The sequence below is a fragment of the Sesamum indicum genome, linkage group LG13 (genome assembly GCF_026168435.1).
Source record: "Sesamum indicum cultivar Baizhima isolate 11 linkage group LG13, ASM2616843v1, whole genome shotgun sequence".
Classification (NCBI taxonomy): domain Eukaryota; kingdom Viridiplantae; phylum Streptophyta; class Magnoliopsida; order Lamiales; family Pedaliaceae; genus Sesamum; species Sesamum indicum.
Genome location: NC_142669.1, coordinates 8,622,093 through 8,645,282, shown reverse-complemented (window position 1 = coordinate 8,645,282; position 23,190 = coordinate 8,622,093). Strand labels below are relative to the sequence as shown.

Here is a 23,190-nt window from a genome sequence, read left to right as displayed (position 1 = left end):
TTCAATCATATTATTCATATAATTGACCTATCACTATTTAATTAACTAGCTAACAAAGCACACTCAAACATGTGTACATAACTTAAACTTTTTTTATTATATTATTTTTAATTAAAAATGAAATAAAATATTACAAAATGAAATTAATAACGGATCAAAATTGTCAAAACAAATCAAAGTTAAATTTACACGAACAAAAATTACTAATATAACAATTAATTGAAAAAATGATCATTTACAAAATAAATAAATTTAAGTAAGAGTATTTTAGTCGATCCATATCTTATCTATTAGAAATAGTATTTTTAAGACTTTGGGTTATAATCTACGTCTATATCTTTATCTTTATATGATTGAAAACAACCTTTCAGCATCTTCAATTTATGGTCTGTCAATTTTTTTTTTAAATTATTATATTAATTTTCATTTTCTCTCTTTACAACTTTCATATTTATTTTTCTTCTCTCATTTTTTTTTAATAATTTTTCATATGTTTTTATTATGTCTAATTTATTTATTTCATTCATATGTTTTTAAAAATAATAGCTAATTTTTAAAATTTAAAATTAATTGTGCATACAAATATGTGTCTGCCACAGGAAGCATCATTGCTGTTTTAATTTGTGGTTATGCGTATTTTAAGCTAAAATGTAGCAAAAAAAAATGGAAACCAAAGTTTTATAAATAGAGATTCAAGTTTCTACCAATTTGGAAATATTGGTATTGGTGGTCGAGAATCCCTAGCGCCAAATCGGCCCGTGCCGAATTTCAACCTGACCTAATGATGATGGGATGGAGGCAATCCCATCATCCATTTATGGTTAAATACATGTTGGATTTATTGTATTATTCAAATATTATATCATAATATGAGAATAAAAATTAATTTTAAAATAAAATATTAATTGTAATTATAGACAACTCGCTAATTAAATTGAAGAATTTTTATATCAAGATTTGATATTTTCATATTCTGAACAGTGTAATTAATTAAAAAATTAGATTTAAATATGAAATTTGATACTTATGTATCAATTCCCTCTAAATTATAGAAACCAAGAGACTGAAAATAGAATGAAACACAAGTACATATAATGATGGGAAACTAACTAGAGAAATTTGAGATATAAGCGTGAGAAACCAGAAACACGATATATATCTAACTCTTTCCATGGTAGATATAGTCAGAAAATGGTGAATCAGATATATACCATCCATAAAACCAGTACAAATGGATGATGAGGCGATAAGGTCGGCGGACGACAAAAGGGAAATTATTCTCTGATTGGTGAGGTGGGGCCTGTAAATGGGCCCAATACTTTCTCTTTTAAGGCCCTTTAGTGACTGGGCCCAAGATTAGTTAAATTTAAATATAATTATATTTATACCCCTGACTTATAGTGCGTTTACACAAATTCTTCATGTTTTTGAATAATTACACATACAATCATCATGAACGCTAATATCATGCGCATAAATTACCCCTGTTTAACGTCAGTTTTATTATACAAACTAAGTATATGTTTGAAAGTTGTCACGAGGGATTTTTGTAATTATACAAAAAAAACACGAAAAATTTGCATAAACAAACTATAAATAAAAAAATGTAATTACCCCTAAAACATATATGGTTCGGTTCTCCAACTTTTCTACCTTAGTGGGCTGAAGTAAATTTCCTTTTATCCCCCTTAATTACGAGCTACATACAGTTTTGTACAATTTGCTGTTCTGTATTCTTCTTAAAATGTTATGATACATGAAAGGCCATGTTTGGTTCAATATTTTGAGCATTTCAAAAAAAGGTACTCATTTAAGAAAATCATTTTCGAGAAAGCAAACTAAACATCACATATACTCCTGTATTTTCTCAGAAGAACCCATATCAGAACGTCCCGAAAATGGATCCACATAGCCTCTTCTACGGAAGAAAAATAAGAAAAATCACTAATGATGCTATTATGTGATGATGGGGGGCCTGATGAAGTTGAGGAAATATTATACCAAAGCCTATGCAAATGGTGGTGTGAAGCCATGACATGTGAATGTGATAGCTTAGTTCAACCAGAATGTTGGTTGAAACTTTATGGAGTCTGACTACTCTATCTAGAGCATCTAAGATGGATAATTAAGAGCATCTACCTGCTTGAACCTGGGTTCTGTTACATTTCGCTTAATTAGGGAAACATCTAACGCCTGGTGAACATCAGCAATTGACACCTCACCAACTTTTTTAATTGTTGACTAGTTAGAAGAGTATAAACCACAATTTTGTATTTGGTACTAATGTCAAGACAAATTCTTTGGACCAACCGATTCTAGATGCACTCATGTTGTCTTTAATGAACATTATAACCAGCAGCAGAATGAAATGGGCATCGGCGAAGATGAGGTTCGTTAAGTATTCAAGAACATTTTGATAAATGGCATTTAACGAGTTATTATACAGAGTTTACACAGCGGATTTCAAATTAATAGTCCACTAGGAACAAAATCAGTTGTAATCAACTCAGCTGGTTTACATAAATCACACCTTTCATTACTGATTCTTGATGTGATGGAAGGTGTTTCTTGCCATTTTCAGAAGATTGGATGCGATTGCGCTCATCCGTTGAGAAGCTTAAACATCTTCAGGTAGAGGTTCTCAAGAGAAATGCAACCAGGCATCCCAGCAAAGCACCAGCAGCAACCTGGAGAGGACCGAAGCAACCATGAGGTGGAAAGAATTGGGCAATAATAGAGTAGAGCAAATTTCTGTGTATCTTGGCACATTAGAGGTTCGGACTCAAGATCACATCTAAACAAAACCAAGGAACTAATGGCAGATCTTGAGCACTGGTATAAGATGAATCTATAGAAAAATTTATGGAAGATTAAAGCTGACTGGAATTATTATGCTCCTAGATGGCAGTCTTTTATATGCCAATTGAAAGGGATCATATTTACACAATGGAACAGAATAGTGCATTAGGCAGCTGACATACTAATAACATAAGAATGTAGCACAATGCGGCCACATAATTAAATAAATAGATATGATGACGATCATACCTGAAGTGGAGTGTGACCTAGTGAATCTCGAAGAGGTCTGACATTAGCAACTGGATGCTCGGGAGGCAATTCACACACAATTTGATTTAGTAACTGCAGTAAGAATCAAATGACATCAGAATGCCAAAAAACAAGAAACCAATAAGCCCCAGCACTAAACATTAGCAGATATACATGCTCCGAATAGCTGAAACAAAAGGAAACATTATGAGTTGATATCTCTCAGATATAACATCTACCAAGGTGAGGTTTAACAACCCAAAGCTAACTAAATGACCCAAATGAAACGAAGCTTGAAATGACAATTAGAAAACGATGTATATTATCACAGAACAAGAACTCACCTCAGCTTGACGACCAGCATGAAGTCTGATCCCGGTAGCATCATACATTACCTGTGATATATAAAAATTTATTAGCAATGGTAACCAATTAGTGAAAATGTTATAAAAATTTGCCTCAAGCGGAAGTTACTATTGTAGAAGTAATACAGCTTCAGGGAATACTAACTGAGTAATATGAGTCAAGCTCAGAACCCACTACCCAGCGAAGTATTATATATAGATGCATTCTATCTTCTCCTAAGAGCAACAACACTGGTCTCAAATAATTAGCAAATCAACAAAACTTGATGAGAAAGTTCCAACAACGAGTCCAAGAAAGCAAGTGCAGTTACAACCTAATATACTTATGGTTGTCCCAATAACCAAGTGGTATAAAATTACAATGTACTCTTTTCATGTTCTGCATTGAATTCGAAAAAGATATTTCACACCTCATGAAGAAAACAGTCAAGTGAAACAATACCAGAAAAAATAACATTTCCGATTTCATAAAACAAATGTTAGAACAGCAAAAACAAGCAGTCAATACTACAAGGATGGAGAAAACCTGGTTTAAAAAGTACATACAACACATGCCAAGACCACCGCAATGGCAAATGATGATGCCCCTGCTCCCTCTTCCAAGCCAATTGCAGTTGCAAGAGCCGTAACAGTTGCTGAATGTGATGACGGCATTCCACCTGAGCTGAGCATCCTTCTAGAATCCCATTTTTTATCCTTCAACCTGCATGTCTAAAGGGACATGTTGAGTGATCGAGCAAGAACTAGCTGGATGGCAAGTTAAGAAGTTCCATCTGATACTGGTTGGCAAGATGATGTAATTGATATTAAGTGCACAAACCGAAACACATGCCATAAAGATCATATTCTTAGAAGATAAAGCAGTAACAAGAAAATTCATATTTGACCTCGATTACCAGTAATTTTTTCACCAGCTTAAGAAAGCAATTTCAGCCATCAAAATTTATTCCACATGATGAGGGATGAGAATCCAGAATGCATCCGACAAAATGACTCTCCCAGCTAGATAACATGTTGCTTATGAACAACGTCATGGACAAGATTCAAACTATACTCTCTTCCTTCAATGCTCCTTCATAGGTAGCAGATTGTATATCTTCTCTTCTGGCGAAAAGTGCTGCATTCCATACAAGATTATGCAATACACAGCTTAACCCAACAAGAGTTTTAATCTCTAAAGTTATTTACTGATTTGATATCTCAAGTACATTTGAATAGATCTGTCATTGGCTGAGTTTGATATGCAACTTAGGATTCCACTTATTGCCTTTCTAGTTTTCTAGCAACATTTATTTCTTCAGGCTAGATATCGATCAGAAAGCTTGTTTTCCTTTTTAGTACCAACATGCAGTCTAATGTAAATGGTATGCGACACAAGCCCATAGTCTTTCAGTTGACTATGACCCTATCAGTAGCATATTTGCGTCCATCAGCACAAGTCCATCTTTCCAAAATTAATAAAGAAAGCTGAGACAGGAAGTGATAAAAAACTATAAGTTTCACAAACTAGAAAAGCCTTCCATATGTATTATGACTGATCTAATTTTTTGGGAATAACATTTCTATAGCAAAAAGCTACAGATACTAAGCATGAGAATAGAGGCCCTGTACGATTCGCCTACTAAAAGCATAATTTAAAGAACAACCCTTAATCGAATGAGTAACTGATAATTAACAAACAACAGCAGTGAGCAAATTTTTCTCAGAAATTTGACGTGCACGCTCATGACTATTTCACATCTCTCATTCATGTGAGAATGTGCTCTTTTATGTTCGACATTAATAATGACCAATGCCAGGGGTGCTAACTTACGACATAATAGATCCAAAATCAGCACCAAACCACACAACATATCACATGTAATTTCACAATAATAACTATTTCAGGTAGATACAAGGCACCCATCACAAAATGAGGTGCGAAAGGGCAAAACCAATTAACCTAACCGGATACCGATGATTTAATCGGGAAGAAAAACAAAAAAAAGATAATCAGAACAGAGAAGAGAAAGAAAGTACCAAGTAGTGAAAGGCTTGAGAAACTGAGCGACAGCACATGCGAGCAACGCGGAGACGAGAGGCAAATTTGCAGGTGCCATCGAAGAACGGAGACTTACCGCAGCATCAACGCTCGTCATCAAATCAGGAAAATGAAAAATGATTGGCGGGTTTTCCGAACCGTGAGATCGGAATTTAGTCTCTGGGCGGTGGATACGGCGGGCGGAGGATCGGGATTCGGGAGTTGCCACAGGGGAAGATTTTGGGAAGGTGAGTCGCGGGCAGGGGTAGCAGTTGGATGGTACAACTTGCTTGACGCGGAGGAATTAATTAGTACATTTCTATGTAGACGGCAGCTGACGAAATGTTGACCAATCACACTGCTTTTACCTAATTCTTACGATTTTTGCTAGGGTTTTTACTTAATTTATTTCAAACAATTGTTTTTAAATACCCATAATGTGTGTGTTAGTGATTAAGTTTAAGATTGATGTCAATGAATAAATCTGAGTTTCATCTAATATGTAGATATTTGTCTTATTTTATAGAAATAATTGTACTATTCTCTATTAAGATTTAGTATAATTATACGTACACCCATGTAGTTTGAAAAATTGCATTTAATACGTTTGAGGTTTGTCTTCGTCTAACAGATAAGTCTCTCTTTTAGTCAAAATTCATTGAATTTGTAGATATTAACAAAAAATTGGATAAAAACCTATATTTACCGTCGATTAACTTATTATTGTTTATTGCAAGTCAAAATATTTTTTTCTGTAACCAAATTACTCTTATATATTTTCACACGGTAAAGATATATTTTCACACATTAATTCGTTTAATGTGGTATATCTTTATCGTTATAAGGATAGTTTAGTCAGAAAAATATATATTTGACCTGCAAGAAAAATAGTAAAGGACAATAAGTGATAAATACCGATGTTCATTTAGAAATATCAAGAAATTTAGTGTATTTTAATTTAATGGATGGACCTATTTGTTAGACAGAAATAAGACATAAGGGTAGTAAACATATTTATTAAATCACTTATAATTTACATGTAATTACATCAAACTCCAAGAGATATGAGTGTATTTCTCCTATTCCACATGTGAATTATTGTAATTTATTTACAATCGTATTGTTGTACTGATTGAATTGGAAATTGTTGAATTTTATTATTAATTGTTTTTAATATATTGATAGATTAATTAAATCTATATAATTCAAAAAAAAAATACTTGCTTTTAAATATTTGATTAATAACTTATATCACTCGTCGTAAACTCAATAAATATATTAAAGAACTTAAAAGGTTATTTATAATTAAATGAAATTAATAAATTTTAATCAGGCTCACTTGAGATTGGATTGGTTTCAAGTGGTCATGAGTCAGGCTTGTTGTGCCATTTTTTAAATAATACAAGATATATAATTTTTATTTTATTCTTTTAAGTTGATTATTTTAGTATGTCTTTTATACTTTTAAAATTCCAAAATTTTTTACTTTGACTATTGTGTACTAAATCTTTAGTACATTAATTTATTAGTACTCTTTGTTTATTTTTTTGTTAATTTTATTTTAAGTCCATTTTGGATCTATTATTATATAAGTTTATTATTGTAAGTGTATAAGTCAAATTAATCTTTAAGTTTATTATATAACCTTCTAACTATTTTTTTGTGTGATTTTTAATTTATTATTTATTTATTTCATAAGACAACCTTAAATTTAAATAAGTGTTCTTAAGTATATTTTAATTTTATAAAAATAAAATAAAAGAGGCATATTCGGAGCTGGTTTGAGCCTCAACCGAACTAGTCCATGGCTTTGGGTTGGGTTAAAAAATAGACTCAATCGTCCGTTTAAATGCCTAGGATCACTCCATAACCAATTATAAACATTAGTGAACTGATTCTTGGACAATGAACTTTTATGAAATGGTTTAACGGGATTCAACCAATTGTCTTGATTGTGGAATATCATTAAGAAATAGAAATCCATGTTATCAAACGATTTCCTGCCATTATTTCTAGCATGGAATGAGTCAATCATCCGCTTTAGTATCTTATTGAACAAAAAGGGTGTTACTCCATCGATCAAGAATTTTGATTTTCGGTAAGTACCGTGATCATCCAATAAGAAGGGTTTTCATTTTTCCAAACGACCAATTTGAAGATACTTTTCCTGATTGGTCTGTGTAGATCCTATGACTGCCCAACTTACTGTGCACTTTGAACTCAGAACCGTTGTTTTTTTGGTAAGCTTTTTGTATATATTATTAAGTTTTAAATATGTGTTTATGAGTTCAAATCTCATCAAATATGTGATGTTTGATTCAATTTATGTAAAATTATTATAATTTATTATTATATTGATTGTAACTGTTGTATTATTCAATTTATTATCGTGCTAATAGAATTATGTAATTATTGCTCGTACCAAATTAAAATAAAATAAAATAAAAAGGGTTTTGATTTGGTACTCACTTACATTCGTAGAAAGATCAAGAAGATTAGTCCATAACCATATTTGATTGGCTTTGCATTTATTTTAAATAATTATAAGAGCACACTCGATGTTTGTACATAATTTTAATTTTATTATATTTATTTAATTATAATTAAAAAAATCATCGATTGATTCAGTACTGAAATTTTTTAAAAATTATATATTATTGTTACATAAATATAATATTATTAATAGAAAATATCTTTTACCCACATAAGTAATTATGTGATCTATTTTTATTTAAATTCAAATAAGTTTATAATCCTATGTCTTTATCCAAAAAATCCACAATTTTTTAAAGATAAATTATAATACATGGATATTTTTAAATTATCTTTTTTTAATTACACTTAGACCCCTCTCCCTAAAAAAAATTTGAAATTACACTTGCACACTCTCCAAAAAATCTTCATTTACAACTCTACCTCTTACGTTAGAATTCAGTCAGAAAGCGTTGACTTCAGCAAAAAATTTACATAAACTATCAATTTTACCCCTCATCCAAATTATTTTGGTTAATAACAAATTCCCCCCTCTTAGTTTTTGAAATTACAATATCTTTTTTTTTTTAATCTTCGGCCGACAAGTTCCTGTGATCAATTTATGTAATTTGTCAATAAGATATAGTTTAATTGACGAAGTTGCAACCTTATGAGTAGGGGTCATGGGTTTTCTTGCATTTGTACGTTGTGCATTAATCTACTTTAATATTAATTATTTATTTATTATAATAGTAGTTATTAATTAATTATGAGTATATATATAACAAATTCTGCATTACAACAAATGTTAGGGTAAATTACATTTACCTCCCCTCAAAATTGATCTAATTATAAATATTTTTATTCAAAATCTAATTACAAAAACACTAGCACTCTTGCAAAGTTACAAACGGATGTCAACGGTGTATTTGTAATCACAACTCATATAACGTATTAATTTATAATATTTCGTAAAAAAAATAAAAATTATATAATTTAATCTAATTTAAAAAAATATCAATATAATTTATATTTAAAATATTCAATTCACTAAAAAAAACAGGCACAATATATATTAGAGCATTCAATATTTAAAAACAACGGACAATATAGTCCATGAGATGCAACATCAGAAGGTCCACTTCTTGCATTGATCTTACATGATTTTATTTTATTTTTGTGGTCCAACTAAAAATAAATAGACCCTCCAACCTAAATTAATTGCACAATTTGTCTGCCCAAATAAAGGTCACAATTTTTTTGGCAAAAGCTGGACCCACAATTTAGAGGGTGTTTGGATCACCTCATAAGCGTTTTAAAATTACGCGTTCAAGAGAATATGATAAATTTTTTAAAAAAAGAGTTTATAATATCTAAAAATAAGATGTTATGAGCTTCTAAATTTTTTTAATAAAAATACGGAGTTGCTTATAAACTCTTATTTTATAAGATGTTACAACGTGTTTGATAATTTTTTTTTTAGAAAAAATAGCTTATAAGTTCTAAAAATAAGATTTTACAGAGTTGCTAACTTATTTTTTAAGATCTTAATAAATTTCTTTAAATTAATTATAAAATTTTATATTATTAATATCTTACAAATTTTATAATTTTATTTTATTTAAACACTTAATAAACTTATTTTTAAAATAAAATCTAATATTTTATAAATTTTAAAATTTTATAAAATGTATCTAACTTATAATTTTTTTTAAAATAAATTTCGCCAAACACCCCTCTTAGTATCCTAACGTGGACTAAAGTATATTCTTGAAAAAATAGCAAAAAAATAATTAAAAAAAAAAAAAAAACAAAAGCATATTCTTGGAGGTGGGGTGAAGCCCATCATCCCAATTGCGATGCCCATGACTCCATGTCATTTAGAGTACATGGCCAAGAATTTCCTACAACTCGTGACTTTTGGATGGGAGACGTGGTTGTTTGCTGACGAGGTTTTGCTTTATTGGTAAGGTTGATGTTTTAAAAATTATTATTTATGAAAAAGTATTAAATTCAGGATTATGTATGCAGAATTTATCTATATCGAGAGAAAGTTGCTTCATTTTAAAAAATATAAGAGGATAAATTGCTGCATTTTAAAAAATATCAAGGGGTAAATTGTTAAAAAAAATTTCATAGAGAGGTAATTTGCTCATTTACAATATCACAAGGGGGTTGCTTGCATTTTTTCGATAAATTACATCAACATTTAATGGAATTATATTTAATTATACAAATATTTATACTCTTTGAGAAAGAAAATACAGGTATATCCCTTGAGATCTTAGTTGTAGTTACACGTACATACTATATTAAGAGCAAAATTTTATAGATTCACCTCTTGAGGTAAACTACATTATTTTAGATAGAAACGATAATTACATTATTACATCAATATTTGAATCGACTATATTTTCCCCCATAATCATGAAAAGTCATATCTAATTTAACTTGTTACAACTATTCTAATTAATAGAATCTAAACACTACCAAATATTATTTTTAGTAATATTATCTAAATTGATTATTCGACACACTTAAAACTAGAAAAAAATTCTTATTTAATCAAATATTATGTATAAAAAATTTGGTTGTTGTCAGCTCATAACAAAATTTTATATAAAGTTTGGTGTAATTACACGTAAATTCCTGTTGCTTGAAAAATTATATCCAGTATATCGATATTATTTTTTATCTAACAAATAGGTCGTATATAATTCAAATTCACTGAATTTGATGATACCAATAGAAAAACTTTAATAAAATTCTATATACCTACAATTGATTTATTACTGACATATTGCAGGTTAATATTTTTCTGAATAAACTCTCCTTATACATCATCACGTGCTAATCCATATGAAAGAGGTACTTCTTTATCATTATAAGGATAATTTGATTAGAAAAAAATTTATCTGACATGCAATAAGTCAGTACTAAGTTAATTTAGAGTAAATATGAACTCTTATTCAATTCTTTTTGTTAATATCAATAAATTTGATAAATTTTGATTAACGTGAAGATTTATTTGTTAGATGAAAATAAACGTTAGATATATTAAATATAATTTTTTAAGTAATAAAAATTCATATATAATTACACTAAATTTATATAAGAAAAGAAAGGGGGTAAGTATCCGTTTGAATAATTTCCACAAGCGCTAAAGACGGTTTGCCCGGGCAACCCGAGCGATGAAAACCCGGAATCGTGTCCACATGCAAGACCAAAACAAGAAAGGCAGTCAGAGTCGGTTAGGGGCAACCACAACCACATTTCCTCCAACTTTCTATATATTCAGCCCTTTTCTCTTCAACCATTACCACACACAGACACTACTATCTCACTCATACATACATTCAAGATCCCCTTTCCCCTCCAAGCCCATTTCGTTCTCTCCCCAAAATCCCTGGATTTCAACTCAGGATTTGGGGGAATTTCTTCCTTTTTCTGCATTCTTGACAGGGGTTTAAACCCGGGGAAGACAAGTTGTCGACAATCACGGCTGTGTTAAGAGTAAATCGACCTCTTACACATGCCCGAGCAGTACGACGCAAGGGTTGTGTAAGCGAGAGCAACCCTTCGCCGCACGGCGGACGTGGAGCCTTGCCTTCTGAAGGCGGAAGCCCATCTGATCTTCTCTTCCTCGCCGGCGGCGGTGGTTCTATCTGTTTGTTGTTAGCTGCCTAATCTTTGTGAATATTATTCGCATTTTGGTAGAAATCATACGTAGTACTGTTACAGTTATTCGACCAGAAATCCTTCTGTTGTTAGCTAGGAAGAAAACGGGTAAAATTGTTGTAAAGAAAGAGATCCGAAGATGATCCTAAGCATCAAGAGGGTTCCTACTGTTGTTTCCAACTACCAAAAAGAAGAGGCTGAGGAAGGCGCTCGCCATGCAACCGGATGCGGCCGTAATTGCCTCAGGAGCTGCTGCCTTCCAGGTAGTTACCTTAATTATTTCCGTGGTGAATTTAAAATTTTTGGGTTTTTCTTTATCAATTTGGTGGTGTTGTGGGATTTACTGGGATCTTCTTGATTGGATTAGGGGCGAAGCTGCCTTTGTATGCTTTTACGAAGATGGGCAATGTTGTTGGGGAAAAGGGTTCTTTTGACATTGAGAACAAAGAGCCTCCAGTAAACTTCTTGGACTCCCTTCTTCTTGGAGAGGTACTACCTATTTTCTTACTTTATTGATTTATAGTGTAAGTATATTATAAAAGTGGGAGTGATTTGTCATATTTTGTGTTTTTTTTTTTTTGCCAATTATATACTTTTCGTATAATAATATATTATGAATTTACGTGTACAAACAGTAATTTTCATAATTATTATAGTTCAAATTTAAAAAATAAGTGATTGTAATAACAAAATATTAATATTTATAATTAAATAAAAATTAAGCTTACAATAAATTTGGATAAGATTGGAATAATACAACATTGTAGTTAACACGTTTTTATTTGTAAATTACTTCATTATTTAATACAGTGATTTTATTGAGATAATACGAATTACGTGCAACACACTTGTTTCTGATTAATTATTGAAATTAGGTGATAATTTTCTGAAATTGATGATTCTTGATGGCAGTGGGAGGACCGCATGCAGAGAGGACTTTTTCGCTATGATGTTACTGCTTGTGAAACCAAGGTTTGTCTTCTTGTCTGTGTTGCCTAATCTGCTCAAGGAAGTCATGAGTTGTAGTCTTAGGCGAAACTTAATTAGTAACCATGTTTCTAATTGTTTGTCGCTAATAATGATTTGCAGGTGATTCCTGGGGAGTATGGGTTTATTGCACAGCTAAATGAGGGTAGGCATCTCAAGAAAAGGCCAACTGAGTTCCGTGTTGACAAGGTGTTGCAGCCCTTTGATGAGAACAAGTTCAACTTTACTAAGGTTGGGCAGGAGGAGGTGCTCTTTCAGTTTGAGGGCAGGGAGGACAATGAAGTCCAATTCTTTCCAAATGAGCCCATTGATATTGATAACTCGCCTAGCGTTGTCGCCATTAATGTATGTTTGTAGTTTCATTTTGCTGTTTATTTGTTTTGGATTGGTTGTTCTTTTAGTTTTATAAGCGTCAGCGTATTTTAGTAATAGTTTGATGATAGCTTTTGCGTATGATTTAACAGGTTAGTCCAATTGAGTATGGGCATGTATTGCTCATCCCTCGAATTCTTGAATGCTTGCCCCAGAGGATTGACCGGGAGAGCTTCTTACTTGCTCTTTACATGGCTGTGGAGGCAGGGAATCCGTATTTCCGCCTTGGTTACAATAGCTTGGGTGCATTTGCAACCATCAATCACCTTCACTTTCAGGCCTATTACTTGGCAACACCCTTCCCTATAGAAAAGGCTCCTTCAAAGAAGATAACCACTACAACTGGTGGAGTCAAAATCTCTGATATTCTTAATTATCCAGTCAGAGGCCTTGTTTTTGAGGGTGGAAATGCGCTGGAAGATTTATCAAATGTTGTCTCAGACTCCTGCATTTGCCTGCAAGAGAACAACATTCCATATAATGTACTTATTGCTGATTGCGGAAAGCGAATTTTCCTCTTCCCACAGGTGAGTATATTCCAATCCCACTTCATGGGAACTTTTTTGACTCTTTCATTCACATACGAGCCGTCTTTACATGTTTCATTCGAGATGATCAATATCTGACTGTCGGTTTCGCATGAACAAACAGTGCTACGCAGAGAAACAGGCCCTTGGAGAAGTGAGTTCTGAGCTTCTCGACACTCAAGTTAATCCAGCAGTTTGGGAGATCAGTGGGCATATGGTACTGAAACGGAAGGAGGATTATGAAGAGGCATCTGAGGAAAATGCTTGGCGGCTCCTGGCAGAGGTTTCCCTCTCTGAGGAGAGGCTGCAAGAAGTGAAGGAACTTATATTTGAAGCTATTTGCTGCAATATGGATGAGGAAATTGTCACTCGCGTCATGAAGGATGAGTCGGATGTCACTCCTCAATCTCATGACGACATGGATGGCCTCAAAGGGTCCCGACCTGCTATGGTGCCTGCCTAAAAGAACTGTAGCATCCTACTCTCCAATTCTGCAACTTGGACAGTGGTGAAAGTGCAGCATGAATTTTCCGTAGTTTCCTTTGGATTTTTATAGATAACGGTTTGTTGTTGGATTCGTAGTGCTTTGTTTAGCTACTGGGATTGTGCGATCAAGATTATGTAAAAGTATTCTTCTTGATGGATATGCATGATTTAGACTAAACTGGTTGTTTCTGTTTGAGCTGATTATATACATCATTACATGATATAGTCACAAACTAATCAGGAACTAAGGCAACTTATGTCAGGGGCTCGAAATTGAGTGCTTTTGCTTCGTTTACATCTAGTAAACAATGGCCTCAAAAAGCTAGAGTAGAAGATGCAGTAACATTCTCCAAAGGATTTGTACCACTTCATGTCAAGTTTCAACATGCTTGTAACCACCGTTGCCTTGCGTCATTCTCCTGCGATCTGGATTATAATACCCCGGGTGGGAATATGCTTCTGAAATTCAAAGCAGATCAAGATCCTCTCTTGACAAACTATGCTTTTTAGTCCTCAAGCCCGGATTGCTAGTTTTACAAGTTACAATTAATTTGGACAATTGCTTCTGTGCTGAAAAAGAAACCACAAAAAATAAAAGGCGCGACAAGCACTTCTTGCAAGGGTTGTGAACCGGCCTTGAGAACACATCAGCAAGATCACTAAATTACATAAGAAAAATTTCAGTAGGAGTAGAACGCTAATGTTTACCTATAGGTCATGGGTTGTATTGAAGTTTGACGTCAGTAATGAAATCAGCTAATGCTCTGTTGCTTTCATGGCTATATGAAGCAACGAGGCGCCAGACAATTGAGAACCACAACAATAAGTTTGGTCCCGGGACATCTTGGTGGTGTGTGTTCTTGGACCTGTTGCTATACTAAAAGTTATTTTTCATTTGATAACTATCTGAAAGGACAATAGGTGCTCCTAGTAACCATAAAACTATGAGTATCTATTGGTCAAGCTAAACAAGGAGCACATTTTCCTGGACCATTGACATTTGAGAGTGAAGAATAACATATCCTCCGTTCAAAGATTTTCGCATTCAGGAAATGTTTCCATCGAAAATTGGTGGTGGTCCTGGTGGACAACTACTGCCCTCCAAAGATACAAAAAGACAAATCCATCAAGCCTTTTAGAATTTGTTTGCTATATGCAACACAAGCTAATTGAAAGTGTAGCACATAACCGAAATAGCTATTAAAACCACACAGCTTTCACTAACAGTAAATAATTTAAATGACAGAGTGGATGGTTACTAACCAAGAGATTGTGATGGTGCTGGTCAATTGTTGTATCTCCTGCACAGGATTAAGCTACTCCATACTGGCATTAAATAGTCGAATAATAATTGTCTATCTACACTAGAAAGATGCGAAAATGAAGTCTCCACGGAAATTTATGTAGTACTTGTTTCCTCAGCATCATAAGCACGAAATAACACTTCTTTTTGAGTAACCATATTCGTGAAGACTGCTACTACCAGGAAAAAAGCAAAGGAATGCATGACTAATTGATGCCAGAATTTTCCGTCTGGTTATGACAAAGAAAAGTGAAAATAGTAGTCATTTTGCAAGGACACTCTGGCATGATGAAAGATGAGAAATATGAAAAATGAAAAACTTACCAAATCCTTTGTAGTCTCATGCCATCAATGATGCCGATTACATAAATAATAACAAAATTGTACACATACAGCAATGAGCAACCAAGGAAGTGACTACAAGACAAAGGAAGGACATCAACTACTTTTCTTGTTAAAGTTCTCCATAGATTAAGGAGATGGAAATTTATTCTATCTCCCGGATCGACTTCCACTACATATTCTGCTTCATTTTATACCACAAAACAAAGAGGAGAAAAATATATGTGGAAATTGGTAAACCACCAACATCACCAAATTTAGTTTTCCACCTCTGTCAAGTAAACATAATAGACTGAAAAGTTTGGGATGAAACAGCAGAAAATGCCAGCGGCTGGCGTCCAATTTGAACACCAAGACATACCAGTGATAATCTTTCTCCGGATAATTAGACTATTGTAGGGAAAAGCTAACCAAGAATCACAAAAGAGCTAACTTTAATATAAGGAACCAACTCATGAACATTGTAATATTATGCCAAAAACATAGAAACAGGTGCTAAAATGAGGCACTTTATCATTTATTTTCAGGTTCCTCGGTCTTCTCTCCATATCGACGCTTAAACTTGGCAATCTGTCCAATGCTTTCAGCCATCTGCCGCTTTGCCCGGAAGTGATACACTTTACCAACTTGGTGAATCTTGGTCATCATCACATTCATCAGTCTGCCGCTTTGGGTCACGTATGATATCCATTGCATCTGAGGGTGAATTCCTTTCTTCATCTTTCCCTAATGAAACTTCAAAATTGAAACATAACTAAGCTACTAATCCCGCAAATTCAAAATACCCTAAGGGGAATCCCATTTATTTACTTTCACATTTTTGTCTCCAGATGGAGCTTAAATTGCTCGAGATTTTACCAAACGTAATTCTCCCGGATGGGAGTACTGTAGCATGAGAGAACTGATACAATCTAGTAAATTCTGCATTGCTCAAATTCCAACAAAATTAATCCTTCCTAATGCTTACTTAATGGATACTATAGTATGAGAAAAATCTTACAAGGAGGTAATTTCAAAATCTGGTGGGTAAGAACTACTTCAACTGAGACCAAATCCTTTGGGGCATTTTATCAAACATGTAGGTCAAATTTAAATGGGAAAATTGCGAACACCACACCATTTTAATCATACCGTACAATTATCAGAAATCTTCAATATGGAGTATGATCATGCATGAGATACAATTGTAAGAAGAAATCGTACTGACCTTTGTTCGATGAATTTTTCTTGGTCCGGCGATCCTGCCCGAAAGTAACTGGGGTTTAAGCAGAAAGAATACAAACCCGACACTTAGTAACTAAAGTTTGGATGTCCCCCGGGCTTGCACTTTTACGTGAATTTATAATTTGTTATTTTCTAAATTTCAATTATATTAACTTATTGATTGAATCAATATATAAATTAATTTATTCAAATATATATTTAATAATATATTTATGGATTTTATTTAAAAAATAGATATTTATGCTTTCTCTTATGAGGTTTTGTACAATTACATGTAAATTTTTTATAGTTTGGAAAAATACCTCTAGTATTCTGAGATTTGCTTCCATCTAACAAATAAGTCTTTCTTGTTAGCCAAAATTTACTGAATTTGTTAGTATTAACAAAAAAAATCAGAAAAAATACATATTTGCCCTTAATTAACTTAATACTAATCTGTTGCATGTCAAATAAATTTTTCTATAATCAAATTACACTCTCACACCTTCACACGTTAATAAATGTGATGAAATATATTTTCACTATTATAAGAGTTGTTTAGTAGGGAAAAAAAATGTTTAACCTACAAATATCAATTTTCATTCATTTTTTTCTAATATCAGCAAATTCAGTGAATTTTGATTAACAGACGAACTTATTTGTTAGACAGAAGCAAACCTCAGTGGTGTTAGATATAATTTTTCAAATCACACATAAAATTTACGTATAATTATAAAAAATCAGGAGAGGGGAGTGTCATTATCCCCCAAAAAGACCTAGCATCCAGTTATTTTTGTTGTTTGCTATACACGCTTCAGAAAAGACTATCCCTATTCCACATATTTTAACTAGAGCAATTTCGAAACCTCTAAAAATATGAAAATAATTAATAAGTACAGAAATCCGCATACTTTTATACAGATCAATTGAACCCACTGTAATCCTACTCAAGATACGACCAAATAATTAGAAAACCATCAAAGAATCTCATCTACATATTCTAAAATTACCTTTTATAGATATTGAGTCGTCGACTATCAACTACTTATTAGAGGTGTACAATTATTACAACGACAAACTTTTCGAACTCACTTTTATTTAGATATAAGTTTATCTTAAAAACATGTTTGGTTAAAATGATTGGACTATAACTATTTCTTTAATCAATTATTCTTTGTTTGGTTTGATATATTGTGTAACAAATTGAGTGCTTTTGTTTTGTTGAATGTGTTATAAATATTAGGACAAGTTGACAAATTCATTTCAAAAAAATGATAAATTCTAACACGTCATACTTGTTATTGGACGACCGTTAAAAATAGAAATATAAAAGTTTAAAAACAATAATGAAATATTTATAATTATGCAAAATTTTAACGAGCATTATTGCAAATTATGGTTTTTATTTATTATACGCAAATACAATACACAAAAGCAACATTGTATTAAAATACTTAAAAACACACACATATGACATACCTCTATCTTTTTGTTCATGTCAATCAATAACAAAGAAATATATTCTAAGAAGTAAAACCAATTAAAGCCCCAACTTGGGCCCGATCTCGATCTAGGTCACATAGAATTCAAGATGATGCAATTTAAATTTGGATAATTTTGGTGGGTGTTTCCTCCAAAACATATTTTTGCTATTACCTCTTCAGTTTTAAATTTGGGCCTCTTCAGATTAATTTATTGGGGCGTAATAATTAGCTAAAATCATACCAAAATCTGACTGATATCGCCACCGAAGGCAATCCAGTACAAATCCACACTAATTATCAACTGGAAATTTTCAGATATCGCCATCGAAGGTATTCTGTTCTTACTTCACTGACCTATAACTGCTCCACATTTGTGTATGCACATCTGTATATGTATTTCTTCATCATTTGATGCTTTTATTTATTTTCTTTTCCGCTTTGTTTTGGATTTTCGGGTGTTTAGAATTTAGACTTGCTGTATAGAAAATTTCTGAATATTTTACCTTTATTTTGCCCCATGATTTTGGCAAATTAGTAATAGTGTTTGTGTTTCTTTGAGATTGAGAAGAGGAGATTCGAGCATTGGGGCCGTAGCTGAATTCAGTGACAAATGTGCAGGCCCTTTTCATTTGGCTGCTGTTTTCACTGTATTCTCTTTCTTTTGGGGTGCTGATGCTGCGAGCAACGAGCTCAAGCACACAGCGAAGTGATTTTATAAGAGCAGGCTCTGTGTCTGAAGATTTTGTAAAATAAGTGTATAGTTGTGTCTAACTTGACAATTTGATTATGAAAGTTTTGTTTATAGTGATCTAAGATACCCGTTATTTTGCTAGTTGTGTAGTTGTTTTGATTGAAATATGTTTCCTGAGTAGAGCTTCAGTGTGTGCTCAGGTGGTTGTTTGCTGCAATGGCTGCTTCTTCCACATTTTCTGCATGGACCTTGAAGGGCAGTGCACTTGTTCCCAAGGCATCAAAGAGCAACCCTGAATTTGTTTGCAATTATCTGGATGGTAGTATTAAACAAAAATTGCATTCTATGTCCATGTCTGCATCTGCCGACACATCGCATTCATGGATATTCCCATATGAGAAAGCAATTGACTGGAGACGAGGAAAGTTGTCGCTCAAGAGTGGAGTACAATGCAGAGCATTGGACGTCGAAACTAAACCTTCCTTTTCAGTAGGGAATAAGTTTGAACTTGAAGATGTCATTGAAGGTCAGCAGTTTGATAGAGATACTCTAGGTGCCATATTTGAGGTAGCACTTGAGATGGAGAAAATTGAGAAGAACTCTGCTGGAAGCCAAGTTCTTAAGGGGTATCTGATGGCCACCCTATTTTACGAGCCATCAACCAGAACTAGGCTGTCCTTTGAGTCTGCTATGAAACGTTTGGGTGGGGAAGTATTGACTACAGAAAATGCGCGTGAGTTCTCGTCAGCAGCAAAAGGGGAGACACTTGAAGGTAGTCACTTAGTTTATTTACTTTGAATCTGTGTTATGACCAACTGAGTCTGATTTATGTTGATCATTTTAGATACTATAAGAACAGTTGAAGGGTACGCTGATATAATAGTGATGAGACATTTTGAAAGTGGTGCTGCCAGAAGGGCAGCAGCAACAGCCAATATTCCAATTATCAATGCCGGTGATGGCCCTGGACAGCATCCAACTCAGGTCTGCAAACTGAAGTTCTTGTTAGATACTTATATCTGATATATTCAAGTCTTTGAAAAAGTCAACTATGCTTATCACATACAATCATCAGTCAGTAAATGATGGCTGATTTGTATCTACGACTTTTACTCATCACATCCTCAACTGATTGTTGCCTGGATTCCCTAAAGAAGAAAAAACAAAAAAATATATATTACCTCTCTGCAAGAATATCTATAAATTCATGACCCACAACATGATTGTAGAAATTGCAGATTGATTATTTAGTTTATTAGGCTGCATTTATTCTGTACTTCCATTCTCAGGGTGATTATCATATTGATATTGGACAATTTAATTAGGAAATATTTAGTTTCTACTTGTTTCGTAGTTGTTAATAGCGTACGGCGCATCATGGCGCAAGGGTCTCCTGGAGCCATGGCGCACGGCGCGGAACGGGCATTTTTTTAGTATAGCGCACATGTTCAAAAATAAATTATATATTTCATACATCAATATATTCACATCAATAATGCACAAATAAGTAAATATAAACACTAGACATAATTCTAATCATCATACCATAAAAGAAATTTGCAAAGTAATAAGTTTTAGGAAAAACAAAAGAGTTCAAATCATGCAAGATGATTAAACTAATTCTACATAATCATTATAAAACAAACACAAATATATAACATCCATCAATCAAAATCTAATCTTCCCTAATTTCTAATTTCACTCGTCTTTGCAAGATATTTTGATTGTTTTTATTTTTTATTTTTAATAAATTAATTGAAATAAAAGGCTGGGCTTTTTATTTACACTGGATGAAGCCCAGTGTTTGAAATAAACTTGGCTTCGCCCAGTTCTTTTTAAGCCCCAGCCCTTTTCTATGGCGCGCCTCTGTGCCAACAGATAATGGCGTCGCCATAACAACTCAGTGCCATTTTTGTATAATGGGCGCTGAGCGTGCGCGATGTGCGCCACGCATGGTGCACCATTAATAACTATGACTTGTTTAAATGTCCTATGAAGGGAATTTTCTCACGTTTGTCTTTAACGTGTTACCCTATTGGTAACATGGCAATTGTTGCTAAACACAGTTTCTTGAAGCTTATCTTAGTCTGCAACTACCCATGTTACTATAACTGTTGCAATGTAGGCACTCATTATTCATACTTTATGAGTTTGAACTTTTCATATGAGTCTCTTCTTAAACCATCCCTATCAGTCTGTCTTGCGTTAATGCTCATGAAAGAAATGTAGAATGTTATTGTCTTCTCTAATGGTGCTCCTGGCCAACCCCCGAACAAAATAAACTGAAGAATGGTGGCAGGGGAACTATTATGGCCATCTCATGGACTTCTTTTACTTGTGTTTGTGTATTAAATGTAGCAACCTAGCTTGTTCCAATTTACCCTATGCCTCATATCTCGGGAAAACTGGAATTATCACTGCACTATATTCTGTCTTACCTAGTTTGTCCTCTGTGTTTGTGCAGTGTTAATTTCGTTTGGGCGCAGCTTACTATTTTCATTTTACTTTATTTTATTTATATAATTTGGCAATGAACAGGCTCTGCTGGATGTTTACACTATTCAAAGAGAGATAGGAAAACTTGATGGGATTAAAGTTGGACTTGTCGGAGATCTAGCCTATGGAAGGACAGTCCGGTCACTCGCCTATTTGCTTGCCAAGTACAAGGATGTTAAAATCTACTTTGTGTCACCTGAAGTAGTAAGAATGAAGGTAACAGAAGAGTATCGACTTGCCTAGTGATAAATGGCAACATAATTTCTATTTTCTGCAACTAAAGCAAGAGAATTTTGTTATTTACCTTATATATGAAATCAGATTATGTAACAAATTCTTCCTGGCATTATTGGTGACAAGAATTTAAGAAAATACTTCGTCATTTTCAATTTCAGGATGACATAAAAGATTATCTAACAGCTATGGGAGTTGAATGGGAAGAGAGTGCAGATTTAATGGAGGTGGCTTCCAAATGTGACGTGGTGTATCAAACCCGCATTCAGCGGGAAAGATTTGGTGAGAGAATTGATCTTTATGAAGAAGCTCGTGGTAAATACATTGTGGATCGCAATGTGTTGGATGTGATGCGGAAACATGCAGTCGTGATGCATCCTCTACCAAGGCTTGATGAGGTTGGCATCTCATTTTCCATTTTTTTGTATTGTTTTGCATTTCCTATTTCCTGTTGTCCTGATTGTACGAGTTTTATCCTTTGGACCGATCAGATAACTATTGATGTGGATGTTGATCCAAGGGCTGCCTATTTCAGACAAGCCAAGAACGGTCTCTATATTCGCATGGCTCTCTTGAAGCTTTTACTTCTTGGTTGGTGAAACAAGAGTGCTCCGTCCAGGTTGGCGAAAGATATGCATGTTTCCCACAAAATTCCGAGTGGATTTCCTCCTTGAGGACACAACTTGCTCAAACACTATTCTTGCCTTCTCCTCACTGCAAGCGCAAAGTTTCTGGCTCTGGGAGTTGCATTTAACTTCTGTTCTGGCAGATTTCTACAGAAAAGCAACTCATAATAACCTTTATTCAACTTCAGATTTAGATTCTTGGCCTTCAACTTTTCTGAAACTACAACTCCAGGACTTCCTATCTATGCTAACCAAAAAGCTGCCTCTGCCCGTAGTTGCATGAGACAGATTCAAAAGGCACGACTTTAGTAGTGTTGCTGGCTTCTTACATAGCAATTATGTTTACATAAATAAGAAAGTGCCATAAAGCAATTGGTCTTCACATTATTTTTCCCATTTTTTTTGTTTTTTTGGAGTTCTAACCAGGTCTGTTATATACGTGTATATATATATAAATTACATGAACTCTCCTGAAATTTAATATAATTATAAATATTTCATCGTTGCTTGAAAAATTATAAATACCCTTATGATATTTTATGAAATTATGTAATCTTTGGATGGAGTATAAAATTGTTAACTTGTTTGTATTTTTTTTTAAAAAAAATTAAAAATTGTAAAAAAAATTGATGGGTAGATGGAAAGCTTTAAAAATTATTCATTTAGTTCATAAAAAATTAAAAAATTTAGAAAATAAATAAAATTATAATTCTTAGTTCATATAGATATCTTGGTTAGTTCATCATAAAAATAGATAAAAACTTAATAAAGACTAACGAATTGAGCTAATTGTTAAATGATCGTTAAAATTAAGGAGTATTGGTAACTTTTTAAATAACGAGTGAGTATTCGTAAT

The 23,190-nt window shown here is 33.3% G+C and overlaps 4 protein-coding genes across 9 annotated transcripts; 2 read left to right on the top strand and 2 right to left on the bottom strand.

Moving 5' to 3' along the window:
• Positions 1–2,390: 2,390 nt before the first annotated feature.
• On the bottom strand, positions 2,391–5,748 carry LOC105176672 (Acid phosphatase/vanadium-dependent haloperoxidase-related protein). Of its 2 annotated transcripts, none has more exons than XM_011099548.3 (5): positions 5,433–5,748; positions 3,960–4,124; positions 3,393–3,443; positions 3,049–3,141; positions 2,391–2,687 (listed from the first exon to the last, which is right to left on the bottom strand). In XM_011099548.3, the coding sequence occupies exons 1-5, from the start codon at positions 5,469–5,471 to the stop codon at positions 2,628–2,630; spliced, it is 408 nt and encodes a 135-aa protein (XP_011097850.1). In that variant the 5' UTR covers positions 5,472–5,748; the 3' UTR covers positions 2,391–2,627. The 2 variants fall into 2 exon arrangements, with proteins under 2 accessions (XP_011097850.1, XP_011097849.1); XM_011099547.3 differs by having other exon boundaries at positions 3,960–4,116; positions 5,433–5,740.
• A 5,455-nt stretch (positions 5,749–11,203) lies between these two features.
• On the top strand, positions 11,204–14,133 carry LOC105176671 (GDP-L-galactose phosphorylase 2). Its single transcript, XM_011099545.3, has 6 exons — positions 11,204–11,846; positions 11,951–12,072; positions 12,496–12,555; positions 12,673–12,915; positions 13,035–13,469; positions 13,594–14,133. The coding sequence occupies exons 1-6, from the start codon at positions 11,723–11,725 to the stop codon at positions 13,930–13,932; spliced, it is 1,323 nt and encodes a 440-aa protein (XP_011097847.1). The 5' UTR covers positions 11,204–11,722; the 3' UTR covers positions 13,933–14,133.
• A 1,702-nt stretch (positions 14,134–15,835) lies between these two features.
• On the bottom strand, positions 15,836–16,954 carry LOC148784477 (Ribosomal protein L31). 2 transcript variants are annotated; one of them, XM_088877117.1, is made up of 2 exons: positions 16,808–16,954; positions 15,836–16,335 (listed from the first exon to the last, which is right to left on the bottom strand). In XM_088877117.1, exon 2 carries the CDS (start codon positions 16,318–16,320, stop codon positions 16,114–16,116), a length of 207 nt encoding a protein of 68 aa, XP_088733243.1. In that variant the 5' UTR covers positions 16,321–16,335; positions 16,808–16,954; the 3' UTR covers positions 15,836–16,113. The 2 variants fall into 2 exon arrangements, with proteins under 2 accessions (XP_088733243.1, XP_088733244.1); XM_088877118.1 differs by having other exon boundaries at positions 15,836–16,326; positions 16,808–16,951.
• Positions 16,955–18,310: 1,356 nt separating this feature from the next.
• Positions 18,311–22,716, top strand: LOC105176670 (aspartate carbamoyltransferase 1, chloroplastic). 4 transcript variants are annotated; one of them, XM_088877113.1, is made up of 6 exons: positions 18,311–18,617; positions 19,179–19,750; positions 19,823–19,962; positions 21,517–21,690; positions 21,870–22,106; positions 22,200–22,716. In XM_088877113.1, exons 2-6 carry the CDS (start codon positions 19,195–19,197, stop codon positions 22,305–22,307), a joined length of 1,215 nt encoding a protein of 404 aa, XP_088733239.1. In that variant the 5' UTR covers positions 18,311–18,617; positions 19,179–19,194; the 3' UTR covers positions 22,308–22,716. The 4 variants fall into 4 exon arrangements, with proteins under 4 accessions (XP_088733239.1, XP_088733241.1, XP_088733242.1 ...); XM_088877115.1 differs by having other exon boundaries at positions 19,168–19,750; XM_088877116.1 differs by lacking the exon at positions 18,311–18,617 and adding an exon at positions 18,644–18,662 and having other exon boundaries at positions 19,168–19,750.
• The last annotated feature ends 474 nt before the right edge of the window (positions 22,717–23,190 follow it).

Bases quoted from the DNA above. Each gene is read 5' to 3' on its own strand.
- LOC105176671 (XM_011099545.3), top strand. From the start codon at position 11,723: ATGATCCTAAGCATCAAGAGGGTTCCTACTGTTGTTTCCAACTACCAA. The intron at 12,073-12,495 runs GTACTACCTATT...TCTTGATGGCAG, and splicing joins ACTCCCTTCTTCTTGGAGAG to TGGGAGGACCGCATGCAGAG. The intron at 13,470-13,593 runs GTGAGTATATTC...ATGAACAAACAG, and splicing joins GAATTTTCCTCTTCCCACAG to TGCTACGCAGAGAAACAGGC.
- LOC105176670 (XM_088877113.1), top strand. From the start codon at position 19,195: ATGGCTGCTTCTTCCACATTTTCTGCATGGACCTTGAAGGGCAGTGCA. The intron at 19,751-19,822 runs GTAGTCACTTAG...TGATCATTTTAG, and splicing joins AAAAGGGGAGACACTTGAAG to ATACTATAAGAACAGTTGAA. The intron at 21,691-21,869 runs GTAACAGAAGAG...TTTCAATTTCAG, and splicing joins CTGAAGTAGTAAGAATGAAG to GATGACATAAAAGATTATCT.
- LOC148784477 (XM_088877117.1), bottom strand. From the start codon at position 16,320: ATGAAGAAAGGAATTCACCCTCAGATGCAATGGATATCATACGTGACC.
- LOC105176672 (XM_011099547.3), bottom strand. From the start codon at position 5,551: ATGACGAGCGTTGATGCTGCGGTAAGTCTCCGTTCTTCGATGGCACCT. The intron at 3,444-3,959 runs GTATGTACTTTT...TATATATCACAG, and splicing joins CGGTGGTCTTGGCATGTGTT to GTAATGTATGATGCTACCGG. The intron at 3,142-3,392 runs GTGAGTTCTTGT...TTCTTACTGCAG, and splicing joins ATGCTGGTCGTCAAGCTGAG to TTACTAAATCAAATTGTGTG.